Raw genomic sequence first — 18,794 nt, 5'->3', positions numbered from 1 at the left:
TCTCATGCCAAGACCAAGTGGGAAAAGTGCAAAAACATCTTCTCTGCCAAGAAAAGCTTTTTGCCCTTGTTTTAATAATGAAATGTGGCCCAGTTCTGATAAAACTGCCGCTAGAACTGCATCCAAGCCATGTATTTAACTAACCCCTGCCTGTAACAGTTGCAAACTCACGCCAAATCAGGTCAGGAGAAGAGCAAAAACATCTTTTCTGTCATGAAAAGTTTTAAGCGTGGGTTCTTTCTCTCCATTTATTTTAAAAATCTGAACCTGGCATAATCGTTTCAGACTAGAGCTTTGTGAGATGGATATGCCTGATGGCAGACATGGAATCTGAACAATCCATCTGCTTTGCAAGGTTAGATGTTGAAAAATGAATGAGGCATCATGTTAACTGTGAATATAATATCATTCAATTAATGTTTTTTTAAGTCGTTGCCACGATTTGGCAGCCCCTCCATACATAAATATCATTGTCATTTTTCCTCTGACAATATTTAGGAAACATAATGTAACCAGTGCTAAAACACCAAACACAGAATAAATGCAGAGGAAATTAAGAGGACAGGACTCTATACTCATACCTGACCCTCCTTTGACACTCTGTCTGTTGGAGTTATGAGCTGCTGTCATCATGTCTGCTCGTGTCTCTGCCTCTTTAATCTGTTCAAGTGGGAGACTGCTGCAATGCTTGTTTCTATGGTAATATAACATACACAGATTTTTGTTGGCAGCCTCTTTGTTGCCATCATGAAAAAGGCCTGCATTTGTATTTAAAATTACAGGATACATGGACTGAACATAAAGGAAGTCACAGCTTTGGATGTGAGTGATTTATGCAAACAGAGCAGGAAGACGGGTAGAATTTCCCTGTTGCTTATTTTACCACAGCTTTACTGTTTCTCTTTTCTGTTTGCTTACAGAAGCTCTTGTTTTTATCTGGCTTTCCTCCGTCTCTTGGTTGCGCGTAACCCGCCCTCAGTGTTTGTATCTGTGAGTGTGTTTGGGTGGCCAGAGGGAGTGATGAAAAGGAGCTTCTCACTGCAGGGGTTGCTGCGGTTAAAAAAGAAAGGCTGTTGCTGAGGAGGAGGAGGAAGAAGACAAGGATGACGAGAAAACATCTTTGCTACTTTGTCCGCTTTTGTGTGCCGACCATGAGGGCCACTTTGTCCAGAGTTGTGGAAGGGTGACGGGTTTAAAAGATTAGAGTTCTCTGGGAAGTCGCCTCTTTTCCTGCTGTGTCTCATAGGCAGGAATAATTGACTGTTGGGGGGCTGATGTTTCTGTCGGGAATAACTAGAGTCGAATTGTTTTGTAAGAGTGGGATTAGCCTGCAAAGCATAAAGGAGGCAGCTGGTTTTCTGCTCTTTTTGTATGACTTTTTAAAGTCAGTCACAATTGGTATGTGTTCTGTGTTTCCTGTGTTGTTAAAATAGCTGCAGAAACATGTGCAAACCTTCACATTCTAGTTAATTTTAGTGTAAGTTTACAGCATTCCCCTCTGCACTAATTACATTATTGGAATTCCCCTTTTTAAAAGAATGCAGGTTGATTCTCAGAGCATCTATGAAAAAGTACAAGAATTTACTGAATAAATGACAGTGCCATTGTTGAAAAAAAAAGGCTTTAAGGAGCAGAAAATAAGTGCAGGCTTACAAGTTTGTGCGCGCTCAGGACAGTGTGTTTACCCCAGGGGGACACACCAACACTCACTCATGGTTAAACAGGGCGATCTTTGTGCATCTGGTCTGCACAGCTTCTCTAGACTGCACAGTGTGAGTTGAAAATGTAGCAAAATTGAATTAAATATATTTAGCAGCGGTCACAAAAGTCTTACAAAACCCTCAAGGGATGTTCTGAAACCTTGAAAATCAGCACATTTTTTCACTAACCATATTTTTTCCCCTTTGTTATGCTTGTCTCCTGTCTTGTATTTCATAACCGAGTCTATATTTGTTCAGAGCATACCGCACAACGTGTATGCATCCTAATGTCTGTAAAATATGCACCCGCCCACACAAACTGAGTGGGTGCTCCTACAAAGGGTAATACGGTAGATGCGCTGCATGTTTACAGACATCCCGTTGGAACGGGAGCGGCACAGTGGAGGCTTGCCCAATATCCTCACGGCAGCCCACTCACAGGCGAGGGAGGGACACAGGGAGGAAGGGAGATACAAAGAGAGAGAGAGAGAGAGTGAGCTGCTGCATTTGACTTTTTCCTTTTCCTCACACTGGACTTCACACCTTCCCTCTGGATTTTAAGTAACAGAGAACATGAGGAATGATTTTTTCTTTAACTGCACGCAGTTTAGAAACAATGTTGGACTTTGTATAGGGATTTAAAGTCTCATATCTGTGGAGATGGTTTAAAGGGGTATTTCAGGTTTTGAGATTGTGATTATTTGCTTGACATGGCCCGTGGAATTGAGTCTTTAGTGTCTTTAAACCCATTCTACACCATGGATTCAGCACAGAGAGGACACTCTGACAACTGCAAGTTCTGGCTGCTGGACTTGGGTAGGTGCACTGGTCATGTCTGAAGCATGAGTGACAGCATAATACACAGGGCATGAACCTTTTTTCTGTTGTTATGCCTATCTAAGCAGGCATTTTTCTTTTATAGGGTATGTTTTGCTTGACAAAAGATATGCCTTATTTTGTATTCTTCACCAGAGTTTGATTTAGAGATTGTATTTAATCCATGAAATTCAGTTTTTATTTGTAATGTAAGGAAAACTGCAGCTCCAGGTGTTTTAGTACTGTATAGCGGGAAAAATCTGTAAAGTTGAGGAAGGGAAATACCATAACTGACAAGCTAATCTTGTTTACCAGTTTAGTCGTGCATGATGTTCAAGATGTTAATGAAGGCTGCTCTTGTGGTTGTATAACAAAGTGATGCTGTATGTCTTCTAAAGGCATGCAGGGACAAAAATATCACAGTTTCAAGTGGTGCAAAGACTAGAAAAATTAATTCAGCTCTTTGACTGCTTGTCCTTGTGTGTTGTTGATTCCACATCAGCTATTTTCTAATGGGTGGGATGTAGAAGGCATTCACTAATCAAGTGTGGATTATGTTGTGGCATTATGATGGTGAAAGTAATTTAGTGAATGCATCATTATTTGATGAGATATTAAATCTGATGAAATCACAATGACAAGATTATGTCTTTGTGCCTATCTATGTCAGGTCAGGGGGGTTCTGCACAGATGGGCAGATCTCAGGAGGGAACAAAATAATGAGAATTCCCTCTTTTTCTGTGTCAATAGTCATGAACAGCCTGATAAAGTTTTTTCCTAGAATGTGTAGCTAATGGTCTGTAAATACTCTCCCATCCCATCTCCACGCCCTGCCTAACTATGACTGTTGGTGGCAAACCCTCTTCAGCATTGTCCACATTTTTACAAATCAGCTAGTAGCCAAACCCCCGGGAGCTTTCCCGCACGCTGCACCTCCACCCCTTGAAGCCACTCGTCTCCAACCGCACCGACTGATGTTTGTGTGTGTTCGGATCCCCTCTCTGGGGTAAGATAAGACCGCAGGAAAGATGCTCCCCTGGTGACACCTCTGGAATCCCAGGCATGCCTCGGTGGAGCTGCGCAGACTTTCAGGATCACTTTAGTTGTACCACAGCACCTCCCCTCCCCTCCCCTCCTATTCTGAGACTCTGGCACAGACACACTAAGTTGTAAATCTGACATGTTCTTTGCAGTAGCATGAATGAGGAGTGACTGAGTTATGATGGCATGTCGGCAGCTTGCAGATAAATTAGCAAACATCTGAGGATGCAATGGAGAGCATCTGTCAGACTCTTGGTGGGTTTATTCTCAGAAATACCAGCCCACAGAGTTAAAGTGAGAGGATATTATCACTTATGGTTGGTATCATTGCTGACTCATTTATTCTGAAGCAGATGGCAGAGGCTGTTAACAGAAATTTTGTTATTTGAATGCCCGATTTGTTGCATACAATGTGCAGTTGCTTTGCCCTGTGCAATATCAAGATACTTAAGTGTATGGCTTCTCTAACCATCACAGCTCTCTTAATGTTGCTCTCTTTTGAGTCTATTGATTACATTACCAGGAGGAAAACATGTTGCTTTTGACACTGAAGATTGTCCAGATTTCCAGTACATTTATAGTTTTTTGCCATCATGTATTTTAAAACAGCTCAGTATCTGAAAAAACACTGCAGATCTTTCCTCAAATTTTGAATCAACAGCAATCAATAAGGAAAGAAAGAAAGCACCAGTGATTTTTATTCCCAGGTTGGGAAACACTGACATTGGTCAAGATTGTTTTGTGTTGAATTTACCTTTACATCTCTTACAAACAGGAAGAGAGCAGAGGAGGTGACACTTTCTGAATTCCACAAAATCACTGACTTTTTTGTATTTTTGTGCAATTTTTAAAGCTATATTTTTAGCCTTTTTGGGTCTGTGTTTAGAGAGGAGGACAGTGGATAGACCACTAGGCCATCTACGCCTTATTGTGCTATTTAAATCCTGTGCAGTAGTTGTTAAGCAAACTTTTGTAATTTAAAACAAAGGTGCCAGGTATTGTATACCAAGGATTTAGATCTGTAGCTGTGCTGTTGAAACAGGTTGGAAGTGGCTTAATTTACTAGGATTTACAAGTATCTTTCAAATTTTAAAACTTTGATGTCATTACAACCCTGGTTAGGATTGTTAAATACCTGGGGCTTAACCCCAAACTAAGGAGGTTATATGCAGACCATCCAGCATCATGAAGTGTTTTAATGCTGACTCTTTCATTTTCAGTGAGCTCTCCACGTTTAAGCATTTTGAACAGGAATGAGGAGTTTCAAACTGAATTCACCTTTTTATACCCAAATTTGAGCCGGCTCACTGGGCTTCTCTGAGAAGTCAGAAATTAATCCAGCATAACATTCAACCACTGAAACTCATTTTTCTGTTCAGGAATGCAAGTAAATAACTATAATTTGACATATTATTCAAGATATTACAATGTGCTTTACTATTTTTTCAGTTTTTTTGTAAATCAGTAAATTTGAAAATTCATGGATAATAATAATAATTATATTTTAGCATTAAAAATATCATTTGGGTTAAAGAGCTTCTACATATTGTGTATTAACCATTGCAGAAACATTAAAAAATGGTTTTGGTTTTATCAGTTTTCACCACTGCTGTTAATTTGGGGCAGCTGTGGCATAAACCTTACTTCGGGTGGTGGTCTAATAAATTTGTTAAGCACTGTATGTATGTATAATTGTGTTCAAAATTCTGTCATGGTTTTGAAACTATAAACAACATGATGCTGGTTTGCAGTTTTCACCTCTGCCACCAAAAAAGGAAGAGACTGTGATATTTATCTCTTAAACTTAAATGTAGGGAAGGAATGTAGTGTAAAACAGGATTGCACAGATGCATTAGTGTAACATTGTTAGCAGTTAATATTAGCCCTTTTGACAAACATCAGCAGTGATGCTGCCATGAACTGATGTCAGTAGTAGGTGTTAATCTGTTGTGTCTTATTAGTTTCATGCTGGCTTTTAGCACATCTTACTGCTGATTTAGAGATTACATTTATTATTGGGCACAAGCTGTGACCTTGTTTACAGTCTCAATGCAGAAATTGTTGAAATCTAGGACACTGCTAAATAGTACATTTTAAACGACAATGTGTAAATGAACTTTTAGACGTTAGAACAGTTTGACTGTGTCAGTTCAGCTGCAAGAATGTCATATCCATGTTGTGATCACCAGGACCCATTTGTCTATTAACTATTTCTTTTTGCATGTATGGATCATAACGCTCAGCAACAGCATATATTTTACTGACCTTAAAGATTCTAGGCATCTGAGAAAACATCCTGGGCTAAAGCCTTATAAGCCGCCCCCTGGCTCCACAAATGGCCCTGACTGACACTAGTTTACTTACTTACCCTACAGCCAATTTATATTGACACGAGATACAAATGTAAATATCATAGAGGTTTTGGAATCAGTCTAGTCTCTTGGAGCTTGGAAGCACTTTACCAAAATGTTTTTATTCTCATTGCTTACTTTTAACTCGGTGCCAACATATGGCCTCTGTTTAGTATCTACATTTGGGATTTTGCATTTGTATTACAAGCTTTATAGTTGTTAACAGAAGTTAAACCTATTCCGAATGTACTGTTTCAGCTCAGATAATTGCTCACTTCCCTTGACTTTTTGAAGCAGTCGTCTTGATGCGTTTCTTTGAACAAATTGTACAGTCAGTGCAGTTTTACTTGAACTCAAAGGTCCATTTCTACGACTCAAATATAATTCTTCAACAAAAAAACAATGTGTAGGACAAAGTCCAATGAGTCACCACTGCAAACAAACTTTGTGTCTCCCTGTTTTTGTTTCCCATGAGTGTTAGCCCGACCAGCTGTTCATGAGGTGTCTCCACAATGAAAGAAACCCTGCAGGGCATGGGGCAAAAGTCAAGCCCTGTGTGTGTGTGCATGTGTTTGTAGGGTTATTTTCTACTGAGGAGGAATGTGTCAAGGCTGCTGACCCTGTGTTTCATTTATTTACACCCCTCTTAGCGCGACATCTTCGGTCCAATCAGAATGTTGATAGGAGTGGATGCTAATCTAACCATCAGAGTGTGAACATTGTAGCCATGACTCTCACACAACTCATGCTTTATTTTATTTTCATGCCAGTTAACGCACATACAGCCAACCCAGTCTGATTGATCATATGCTAAATATACAAAATTTGCTGATCTTAGTTTGTTATTATTATTATGTCATCATTATTATTATTATTTGTTATTTATTTATTTGAATACATTTTAGTGGATGGAAGCATTTATTTCTCACCAGAAACCCAGTTGGTGTCAACAACATTGTAAAATATTTGTCTCCTTAACTCGCTCTCGGGCCTTTGATATAAAATATGAGGCGTACTTGCTAACAGCATGTTAACATGTTAGGTCATGACCCCAGTGTGGCTCCGGTCTGTTTGTTCTACATGAGAAGTCCTGACCTCTGTGTCTGGCTTCGTGGTTTGCACCACTTAAGTGTTTACACTCTGTACACAACTAAGTGTCCACAACCAATGCTGTCTTTCATTTATAGTATTTTATATTGCAGATATGAACCTGGCTTAAGTGATCACCAACAGTTATTTACTTTTTGAACTTAAAAATATCCTTTCAGATATCTAAAATAGTGGTTCTCAGCCGTTTGTGCTCCTGGACCCACCATTAAATGAAAATTGTGACCTAAGTTTATTTTAATTGTTGTAACCCCTCAAATTTGTGTTATGAATATTTTGCTGTTTTGGCCTTAGAACAAAGCATAAGACTGAACAAAGAGAAAGGACAATTTAAGAAGTTTTAAAAAAACACACCATGACAAAAGTCCAGGGAGAACAAGCATGCATGCATTTATTTTACTCCATTTTCCAGTAAAAGTGAGCAATTCTGGTAATTTCTTGACTGATTACCTTGTTATCTTTGGAAAGCCAACTTTGTCATTCAAACCAGGGGATTCAACATTATTTATTTATTTATTTAATGTTTATTTGTATAGGGACAAGTATGAAGCAAGTAAATCATTGCCACACACTATAGCATTTGTAGCCTGAGCTAATTTGCAATGCCCATCCCTAGGTGGGCTTTTAAAATACATAAAATTCCCAAATACACAACATTAAAACATTAAAAGGCAACAAATTCACACAAAACAAGCACAATATTACAGAGACAAAACACAAAGACATAAAATACATAATCACACAATGGCATAAAGTTTGAAAGGAAGTGCATAATCATCCATGACTGCAAGACTGAGTCCTCTTTGAAAACCACTTCAGTCCAAGTTTAAGATGATCCCAGTCTGGATCCCAGTTTGAGCTCTGCTGGTAAAGCGTTCCACATTTTGACCCCTGAACAGAGAATGCTGTTTGTCCCAGTGAGGATGTAGGAAATGGTACATTACAGTCTCCATGAGACGCTCCACGTGTTACAGAGCCAGAAACTCTGAGAGGAACAATGAGGTGACTGAGCACCTGGGGGGCCTGATTATTTAAACATTTATGAATTAGTTTTAGGTTAGCAAACTTAGTAAAATTATCAAAACTTAACTTATTCAACTTTATAACTTTTCACTTTTTATGGAGTAACATAAAGAGACCAAATAATACACCCTGGGTTAGACAACGGCTTGTTGTATTTCCTCTAGAGAGAGTGACATTATAAAACAAAAACAGGATCTTTTTGAAAAATATGGGGTCCATTTATCGTCTGTATTATTTATGTCTTTTTCTTTATTTCCATATATTTCTTTACTTACTATTTATGTGTACATTAATCTGTATGGTACGTAGTTTCTATATAATTGAGCGTAGATGAGGGCTTTTTTTAAGTGGCACTCATGCTTATTAATATTCTGTTTTGTTACCTAAATATGCAAAAATAATGCATGCAATAAATATATATTTATTTAGAACAAAAGCTTTGACATACAAGGAAATAGAAAAAAAATAAGTCCTTATGATGGGATAATGGAGTTAAATAGAATTTGTATCCACTTAATTCTTCTGTACATTTTTGGTTTAGACACTCATTCACAATCCTCTGATCCAGAACTGCTTATCAAACATTGCACAAATTCAAACAAAGCCAGTGTTTTTTCTGGTCAAGAAATGTATCATTAAATGTATAATAAGCTTGTTTCATCTAATTCACAGGAAAACTGTATTGCACTAAGCACAGGCTGCAAAAGTACTGGACAAAGCCCGAGTGACATTGGCCTTTTGGTTACTTACAATGACTTTGTTGTGTGTTTTTAAGATACATTTTGGGACTTTTTTCACCTTTATTTAGAGGGGAGGACAGTACATAGAGTTGGAAATAGGGATGGGAGAGTTGGAGTGAGATATATGGGAAAGAAGCCACAGGCTGGACTCGACACAGGCCGCCCGCGTATATGGGATGCAAGCTAACCTCTAGGCCATCTGTGCCCCTGACAGGGGCTTTGAATCCACAGCATTTTACATATTAAAAATGCATTCTATAAATAACTTAGGATCAGTTCAGTAACAGACAGAGAAGATAAGATTGGTCTGAAGCCTCGAAAAAAAAAAAAAAGCTCCTTGCTGGTTTGCCACCATTTTCAGCAACATCCTACTCTTCCTACAGCCAAAACTGGACAATTCATATAAAGAATTCACTCTAATTACAGTTGGCCCATAAGACATAAACTATTCCAATTAGAAATGGTCTTTTGAAGCAGGCTGTTAATGCTGTATTTCTGCAGAAAAAAAAGCTGTAAAAACCTGCATTTTTCTGCTGTTAAAACCTGCATTGTAACATGGGGTGTGTATATTTGACTTCCAGTGCTTCTGCAGCCAGCCTTGAGTGAAGTCTCAAGGAACTGCAGTTTTTTGCACCTCCACAATGGGGCCAATGTTTAAACACAGAGGCTGCTGCTTAATTTTGAGGTGTAAAGGGCAGAAAAAAAGGGCCTGACTGGCTTTTAATAAGTTAAACCATCTGCAAATGCAGACAGAAAAGATACTTGTTGAGTGCCTTGCATTGAACTGTACTAATTTAGATACAGACATGTCAAGATCTGAATTTTTGCAAAGATTTTTAGCTGTATCTTTTTGCCTAAGCTTTCCAAAGAATTTTGCTTTCTTTCTTGCATCTTGTTCCTGGAAAAAAAATCTTAAAAGTTTTTGCATTCCTAAGAACTAACTGTAATAAACACAGTTTTTCCTGTATCATCAGATTTACTGCTTCACATAAGCTCTGTGATCACACCCATGACTAAAACATTCCAGGACAGTATCGTAACAAATGAAAGTGTCTCTGGTTTTCATTTGGTTCTGCAGGGGAGATGGCGGATGCAGGTAACTTGCACACTTTCTCTAAATCTTTTCTAAACAGTGAGTTTGCATGCAGAGATTTGTGCCGACAAAAGAGGTTATCTGCTATCAATTTACCCTTAAGCAAGATGACAACCCCTCCACACCTCCTGCCTTTAAATTTGCCCTCTAGGTGGGATTTATAGATCTAGATCAGCTCATGCTTGAGAGATAAATTTGACTTTCTGTCTGGTTTAAACTAAATTGCAGAATGAAAACAGGATAAAGAAGATGTGTTCTCGCCTGCTCTGCCTTCACTTTATTGTCTGCCTGACTCATGGCTCAGAAATCTTACAGGAGGCAGCTGAAAGATCAGAATCGGTGGAAGATCATGACTTATCGCTCAGGTTATTTTGTAGATATCTCTTAATGACCTTAGCTTTGTCAGGCTGAGATGGTGAGAGGAGTGTCAGAGAAAAAAACGCTTGGTGATGTGGGAGAAGCTTGTTATTCTTGGAGCTGTTCTTTGTTCTTCCCTTGCATGCGATGTGAGAACACATGCTTCATATCAGCACGGCGCAGTAAAAATAAGTCTCCCACAGCCTGAATGACGTTCACATGCAGATGCATACATTCAGGCATTGTGTAAAAGTGTCCAATGAGGGAAGGACAGATTTCCACACCTGCCATTTATAAGAGCCATTCAGCTTGGTCACATGTTTAATGCTCAGCAGCTGCATCTTTTTTTAACACTTGACTAGCTTAATGATGCCAAGGCTGAAGCATGAATGTCTCAAAACTTTTGTCGAGCTACAGCACAAGAACCAAAAACACAGAAAGCCTCACCTTGTATTCAGACTTTAGTTACAGGAACTACACGGTGCCAGATCCACCCGGCCTGTTCGATGGCCACGTCTGGCCCATGTATTTGAAACACAAGAATAACATGACTTCCTCTGGAAGTTATGTTGTAATCACAAAAACATTGTCTCCTACACCAAGAAACAATTTCCTGCTTTACTTCAACCTTAGCTTTTATCAGCTTTGTATTAAAGTGACAAAAACATCATTTTACGAGTAAATAAAGTGGCCTTGGTGGGAACAGATAGTCAGAAAAGCTTTGGATTTTTCTTTTACCTAGCTCACTTGAATCGGCAATAAAGTGAGGGAAAGCTCTTAAATGTTGCTGCTATCTTTCATTACATTGTGGAGTGTTACAGGAGGTGAAAGGTCTTGTTACAGCAATGCCTTGTGGTGTCAGATTAGGGATCATGTTGTAGTGTGACAGCACCAAGTGGAATCCAGCCTTAACCCTATCAGTCTCTTCACTCAGCTTGTTAAGCCTTTGAAAGGATTTGTTGCTTCATTCTTTGGATTTTAGCTGCATTTTAATGATGTTTACATAAAACTAACAAGATATGTAAGACAAATTGAATAGAAAAATGAGTAAGGTAAAAATGTTTTGAGTAGACAGGTGTGAAAGAGAGGTGAAGGTATTTTAGAAGTTTTCAGACAAAGTCTCAATTATCTTTGCATCATTTTAGTAGTCAGAGAGGAGCGTTCCTCCTACATATTCCCAAAGGAGCCACCATCGCTGTGAGGAGGAGGCCAGGCTGCCCACTGCATATAAAACATGCAAACACACAACAAACAAACAAAGACAAACACATTTGTATCATGTAGCATATCTGTCCTTGGTGTTCTAGCCCTCTAGACAATGCATATTCATACATACATACACGTTGACTGTTGTTTCTTCAGGATTAATATGAGACTAAAGGAGTGGGCCTATCTTAAATTCTTTTCTTTGCTGACACAGCCCTTTTACCTTTTCAGATTTGCCTCAATACCTTTGTTATTAATGCTATTATTCTCATCCTTTGTGTTTCTCCTTAGACACCTTATCTGTATCCAGTAACGACGCCCTTCAACCAGGCTCCAGCCAAACCCTTGGTCCCCACAGCTCGCCAGGCCCAAAACGTCCAGGGAACACCTTGAGAAAGTGGCTAACCAGCCCTGTACGGCGGCTCAGCTCTGGCAAAGCTGATGGCCACGTCAAGAAGCTCGCCCACAAGCACAAGAAGAACCGTGAGGGCACGAGGAAGAACATGGACACCATACCAGGCTCGCAGAAAGATTCTGACGACAGCGCTGCCACACCGCAGGACGAGACCCTGGAGGAGGTAAGAACTGTTTAAACAGAGGATAACTACACCAAAAAATTAAATGGCGCACTTTTGTTCTAACAGCTGCTCTCTTTGTCTCCAGCGTATGCGTAATGAGGGTCTGAGCAGTGGCACCCTGTCCAAGTCTTCCTCATCAGGCATGCAGAGCTGCGGCGAGGAGGAAGGAGAGGAAGGGGCTGATGCTGTTCCTCTACCTCCCCCGATGGCCATCCAGCAGCACAGTCTGCTGCAGCCTGACTCCCAGGATGACAAGGTGGGTCACACAGGGCGATCTACAAAAATGAAGACATGAAAATAAAAGTTTAGAGTTTGCTTTCAAAATAAATAAAGGTTTATTATATTATGAAAGTATCAATACACAGTCACAGAAAATGGTTAAATGAAAAGACCCATGGTACCAGCCAAGATGTGTAGGTGTTCAGGTTTCAACATTCAAACTTTTTTACAAAAACTTCTTTTTGTGTTGGTTTTCTAGTATTACTATTGGCGACTATGCAGACATGTATTCATATATTTTTTCTAAGATTTCTTGAAATAAGGGTTAGTTTTGGGTTGTTTCCTTTAACATTTTAGCTTATCCAGTATCCCCAGAGCTGCAAACAAACATAGGAAAATACTTAACACAGCTCATTAGTGTGGAAAATTATAGCATGGCATTTTATGATTTGGTCTCTCATAGAGATTGGCCTTTTGACTGTTCAGTTATTGCAAGAAAGCATTTTTTTTCTCTTGACATAAAGTGCCAAATAAATCCATCATAAAGTGAAGATATCTGATAGAACAGCAGAAATCAACTCGCTATCATGGAAAAATATGATTGTAAATAAGATGAACTGGTGCATGTCCACACTGGGCTTCTGTAGATATGTGTAATGTTGGTTCTAACAATGTGGATACAGGCAAACACAAGATAGAGTGATCTTGAGGAAAATTTCCCAGAGATCTAAAAACTATAACTTGGATTTAGTATGATAATCAAAAATCATCTACTTTACTCAATTGCATATTTATGATCATAGTAACAATAATGTCTATAAAAGTCTAACTTTGGCACTAATAACTTCTTTTCTTCTCTTATTTTCTTGATGGTTGCATGTTCCTACCTTCAGCATTATGTTGATTTCTGTTCTGCTTCTCTTCTTTCCCAGTTTCCCTATCTCTCCATGTAAATCCACATCACCATCTTCTCTTCGGATCCTTCTTTATTTCACTTTTTTCTTGCCTTTTATGTCTTCTGTCTTTCACCAACTAACTGTCCTTACCTTGAAGTGTGATTGTGCTGTTGCTGAAGTGAATACTCCATTTATATGTAACAAGGTGTGAACTTGGATCAGGGGATCCTTTGCCTGCCACTATACTCAGACTGGGCTCTTCTGCTGAGGCAAACTTTGTCTTTAATGGAGTATCGAGCAACACTGTTTGCTGTATATATAAGTTGTTTGACCAATCAGGATGCTCATGCTTGAAGAGCAGTCCAAACCTAAAGCTTGCCCTTAAACCTAAACCTCCCTCATAACCCCTGTCCACCTGACACCAGCCTGTGATTGGCTCCAACTTGGCCCCTAATTAACCCATTTATCAGGGAGATCACACTCACCACGTCCTTATTTGGACATGTGGAATATCGAGGTCCAAACTCAACAATGGTGAGCCTGATCGCATATACAGATAGAGCCATTGAAAATGTATGACTCTTGTATGCATTGAGCACTGCCAAGATTTACATTTGGCATGTTTTAAATCATAACCATTAACCTTCCCAATATATTTTCTTTCCCTTTTTCAGTCTGCATCTCGTCTGTCCGCTCGTCCCAGCAGTTCAGAGACTCCCAGTGCTGCTGAACTGGTCAGTGCCATTGAAGAGCTAGTGAAGAGCAAGATGGTGAGACAGAAATTAAGCACAAAACTCACAAGTACAATGACAAAGAAATGTGGCAATTTTTTATGCAGAACTCTGATAGAATTACATAAACACACACAAACAGTCTTTCCTGGTGTTGTTGACAGGGAATGGTATCATGGCATACTAGTCAGCTGTCAGAGCTGTGACTCACTAAGCCGGCTGTCTGCTCCTCCAACAAATGGTCACTTCACTCCACAACCAATATCCTTAAACACACATAGTGGCCTACATTCACTGCAGACAAAATAAGGATAATAACAGCATCATTAAGAGGCATCCAGGCTCTTTTTGATCTAAAAGAAAACAACCAAAACACAATGCTGATTTAGAAAAGATCCTAACGTGGACACTTTATGCCAGTGATTCCAAAAGGGTGAGCTGCCACCCCCTGGTGGACATTACAAATACTGCAAGTGGGCAGCAAGAGGTCATTTATCAGTCAAGAAATCAATAAGATTTTATAAGTACAGCACTTTTCATGCAGAAACAGTGCAAGAACATATATTTACAGAAACTCAATAAAACAATACAACCACCTCCTCCCCTACAATCCACATTTAAGGTTAAAAAAAAAATAAAGAATGCTATGAATAAGAGTTGATTAAAAAAATTAACTGAAAACTACGAAAACACAATAATGAATTCTAAATGATGAAATAAAGGTAATTAAATGTTAAAATTCAAAACATGAACATAAAATATGATGGTGGTAACAATACTCAAATGTTGAATTTGAATGTGATGTAATATTTATGTAATATAAGGAAAATCAAACCATGTTGACAACATTAAGTTACTGAAACATTGCCAGTGAGTTTGTACAGTTCAGTTATTCACTGTTCTTTATGTAGAATATAGAAATATTTATACATTTAAATCTGTTATCTCTTATAGTCCTTATTACATACTAATACAATAGTTCTTGATAATGCTAATAACTGATTGATTAATGTTGGTTTTGGTCTTGACTTTGGCTGCTTGGTGCTGCAATGGTTAGCACCGTTGCCTCACAGCAAAATGTTTCCTTGTTCAAACATATACATTTTTTTCATGTGGCAATGTCATAAAGGACTTAAAACTCAACTTGGACTCAAACACCAATGATTTGTGACTTAACCTGGACTCGAACCCTTTGGCTTGAGAATACTTGAGATTTGACATGGGGTTTTTCAAAAAGTGCATTTAATCAATTCATTTGAAAAAAAAAAAAAAAAACGTATGACATTTCAGTTTGCACAGTGAACAGTCAAGGCTAATATTTGTTGCAAGGCAGTTCTTTAGATAACATTAGAATAGCAGTGACCTTTTATGCTTGCAAGTTAGGTTGGTGAGGTTGGAAATTACAGTGATTAAGTAAAGCAGAACATTAAGGAAAATGTAATCAACATTACCTCATTTGGCAAACAATGCTAACAACTTGTTTAGGACTACAGCATTCAAAGTTTAAGACTTTGTACTTGACTCTGGACTTGCCAGTGTTTAACTGGGACATGACTTGGGTCTTGAGACCAAAGACATGAGACTTACTTGTAAGTCAAAGAAATAACTTTGTCCCACCTCTTAATGTGCATATCTTTCTCTTGATACTGCCTGAGTGTCATCATGATCTTGTAGCTTTTATTAATGTTATATATTAATAGTAATAATTAAAATTTTCTATTCCTGCTTACTTTATCATGCTTATGTGAAACTGTTTCTTATAAAACAACTTTTCAGGATGGCGTAGCACTTGTAAATATCCACAGCTTTCTAATAACAATATTACATGCTCATACTGATTTAAGTTAAATACCTCATCTTTTACCTCCATTTGGTTTCCACTGAAATTGATTCATATCTTATGATATTTGTCATTCATTTTACATTAATATAACTGTTAATATGTGTGTTCATGTTTCTAGATTCTTTCATGTCTCTTTTTTTTTGTCATCTGATAAAAAAAGTTTGTGAATGGCTGCCCTATACATTAACATACACAAACACTCTGTGACACTCTTTTTCTGTAACTCATCATTGTCCTGTTTCTTCCCCTCCTGTTTTTCAGTCTCTGGAGGATCGTCCCAGCTCGCTGTCAGTTGAGCAGGGCGACAGCAGCTCTCCCTCCCTCAACCCCTCAGACAACTCCCTCCTCTCCTCCTCCTCACCCATCGATGAAGTGGATGAGCGCAAGTCTGGCTTCCTCAAGAGAAGACAGTGAGTTATAAGCCAGTGTCTTGTTTGTGTGTTCATAAACAAAACCTGCTCAACTTCAATCAATCACGTTTCCTGTCATTTTTGTGCTTATATGGAGTACTTCTAAAGTTCATCCGCAGCCAAGTGCATTATGTTTGTATCACACAGTGACAACCTCTGTTTTGTGTCTCTCAGTTATGTGCTTCTGGAGCTGGTGGAGACAGAGAGAGACTATGTCAGAGATCTGGGATCAGTGGTGGAGGTAAAAATATCTCAGAAGATTGCTACGGTTATTTTATCAGTTTTGGTAAAGGTAATACAAATGTGTCAATTTTCCTCTCCCCAGGGTTACATGAGCAGGATGAAAGAAGAGGGAGTTCCAGATGACATGAGAGGAAAAGATAAAATCGTCTTTGGAAACATCCATCAGATCTATGACTGGCACAAAGAGTACGCACGCGGTTTATCTCACTTAACAAAGCCTCCAAATTCCACTACAAATATTTGTACAAGTGCATAATCGCCCCAGGGTGAAAATAAACAGCAAGAAATTTAGAAAAACAGTCTGTACAGTGTTTCTCTGCAGGCTAAATGATTTGTTTTTTTAATATTTATTTGTCCACAGTTTCTTCCTGGCAGAGCTTGAAAAGTGTTTGGAGGATCCAGACAGGCTGGCTCCTTTATTCATCAAACAGGTGAGGAGCCTGTTCACGTTTTTGCTTCATGTTTTCTGCTCAGCAGTGGATTAGCGAACACATTTACCAACTTCTGAAAAGAAAATTCACTGAGGCATGTCATATTTCTTTGGCTACCTGTTGGTGCGGTGGTTAGTGCTGTCGTCTCACAGCAACAAGGTTCCTGGCTGAAATCAAGAAGTTGCCTGTTCTCCCCATACATGCATGGGTTCTGTCCCGCCTCTCGCTCATACAGAAAAAGCAGTATAGATAATGGACTGATGGAAAGTCTGATAATACATTTCTTGCTTCTTAATACTTCCTGTGCATTCTGTCTATGGTCTAATTGCAGGAGAGGAGATTGCACATGTACATCGTATATTGCCAAAACAAACCTAAATCTGAGCATATTGTGTCGGAGTACATCGACACCTACTTTGAAGTAAGAGATCATTTTACACCCACCTAAACCTAGAGATCTGTTTCTTTGTCAAACCATCTAAGTAATAAAATTATTTTTTGATCTTTTACCAGGACTTAAAGCAGCGATTGGGCCACAGATTACAGATCACTGACCTGCTGATCAAGCCTGTCCAACGTATAATGAAGTACCAATTATTACTGAAGGTAAATCCACCATGGGCTTTGCTTTGAAAGCATTTGGACACAGGAAAGACAATACTTAAATTACGGCACTGATCCTAACAATCAATACTTTTCTTGACATTTAATCAGGATCTTTACAAAGTTTCTAAGAAGGCTGGAGTGGATACAACAGAGCTGGAGGTAATGTAACATCCAGGCTTTCTCATAAAACTATTCACATTTTTTACAGTACTTGTGTGAGCACTTGAGCTTGATACCTGAGTCTGAAGTCACAATACACACATTAACTTGTCTGTCGTGCAGTGAATTTGCCACTTAAAGTTTGTTTGTTCATATGTTCTGCTTTAGAAAGCTGTGGAGGTGATGTGCGTGGTCCCCAAGCGCTGCAATGACATGATGAATGTTGGACGACTTCAAGGTTTTGAAGTAAGACTACGATTGTGTCTTTCTGTCTGTTCATTTTTGGACAAATATACAAAATATAGAAAATGACTATTCAGAAATCAGTACGTAACTTCCATGAACTGCCACTAGGTGTTAGTGTTGACTCATTTTCTTTATAGACAGTATATTAGTTCTACTATTAAACATTGCTTTGTCTTTGCTTTTAAAATACAAGCCATGTAAGTTTGAATAAAAGTTAAAGAGCTTTCTTGCCACATTTCCTTCATCTTTGCAGGGTAAAATTGTAGCTCAGGGCAGATTGCTCCTACAAGACACCTTCATGGTCTCTGACCAGGATGGAGGACTTCTGTCAAGGATGAAGGAGAGGAGAGTGTTCTTGTTTGAGCAGATAGTCATCTTCAGCGAGCCTCTAGACAAGAAGAAGGGCTTCTCTACTCCTGGCTACCTCTTCAAGAACAGCATCAAGGTAGTTTAGCTCAAAAAATCGCAGAAAGCCCCACTATCATGATTTCCCTTTAGTTTTGTAGGAATAGCCACAGACTGCTTCCACACATTTTTGCATCTCTCTTCACAACTTTTGTTTGCTCTGCCACTTTTCTCCTTCCTCACTCTACCATTTTCTTCTTTCTTGTTCCTTTCTCTGTCTAGGTGAGCTGGCTGGGTTTAGAAGAAAATACTGAAGACCCCTGCAAGTTTACACTCACCTCTAGATCATCTAGTGGCAACCTGGAGAGGTACACCCTGCATTCAACCAGCCCCGGCGTCAGTCAAGTCTGGGTCCACCAAGTCAGCCAGATATTGGAAAACCAGCGCAATTTCCTCAATGGTAAGAGATGGAATTGCACGCAACAGCGCCATCATATTTTATGATTATTATCTTTTTAACTGATTATTAAAAAGGACAATAATGGTGTTCAATTCAATAACAATATTTAATGATGATAATAATAATGATTATTTGGTAATAATAATTCCTTTGTCTCAGTAAATTTTAGTTTTGTGCTAAGTTTAATCCGCCC

General features: G+C 38.8%; 1 protein-coding gene across 4 annotated transcripts in view; it reads left to right on the top strand.

Annotated features, from left to right (window-relative positions):
• Window positions 1–18,794, top strand: part of triob (trio Rho guanine nucleotide exchange factor b) — a 173,541-nt gene that overhangs the window by 142,455 nt on the left and 12,292 nt on the right. For all 4 annotated transcript variants that reach the window (XM_041793001.1, XM_041793000.1, XM_041793002.1 and 1 more), the window contains 13 exons: window positions 11,726–12,012; window positions 12,098–12,268; window positions 13,802–13,897; window positions 15,963–16,111; window positions 16,286–16,352; window positions 16,437–16,540; window positions 16,716–16,785; window positions 17,117–17,206; window positions 17,299–17,391; window positions 17,500–17,550; window positions 17,719–17,796; window positions 18,050–18,241; window positions 18,424–18,601. In XM_041793001.1, the coding sequence (XP_041648935.1) occupies window positions 11,726–12,012; window positions 12,098–12,268; window positions 13,802–13,897; window positions 15,963–16,111; window positions 16,286–16,352; window positions 16,437–16,540; window positions 16,716–16,785; window positions 17,117–17,206; window positions 17,299–17,391; window positions 17,500–17,550; window positions 17,719–17,796; window positions 18,050–18,241; window positions 18,424–18,601 (1,626 nt within the window). The remainder of the gene's footprint in view (window positions 1–11,725; window positions 12,013–12,097; window positions 12,269–13,801; window positions 13,898–15,962; window positions 16,112–16,285; window positions 16,353–16,436; window positions 16,541–16,715; window positions 16,786–17,116; window positions 17,207–17,298; window positions 17,392–17,499; window positions 17,551–17,718; window positions 17,797–18,049; window positions 18,242–18,423; window positions 18,602–18,794) is intronic.

The sequence above is a fragment of the Cheilinus undulatus genome, linkage group 8 (genome assembly GCF_018320785.1).
Source record: "Cheilinus undulatus linkage group 8, ASM1832078v1, whole genome shotgun sequence".
Classification (NCBI taxonomy): Eukaryota; Metazoa; Chordata; class Actinopteri; order Labriformes; family Labridae; genus Cheilinus; species Cheilinus undulatus.
The sequence above is the reverse complement of the archived record's forward strand: the minus strand, read 5'-3'. Positions and strand labels throughout refer to the sequence as shown.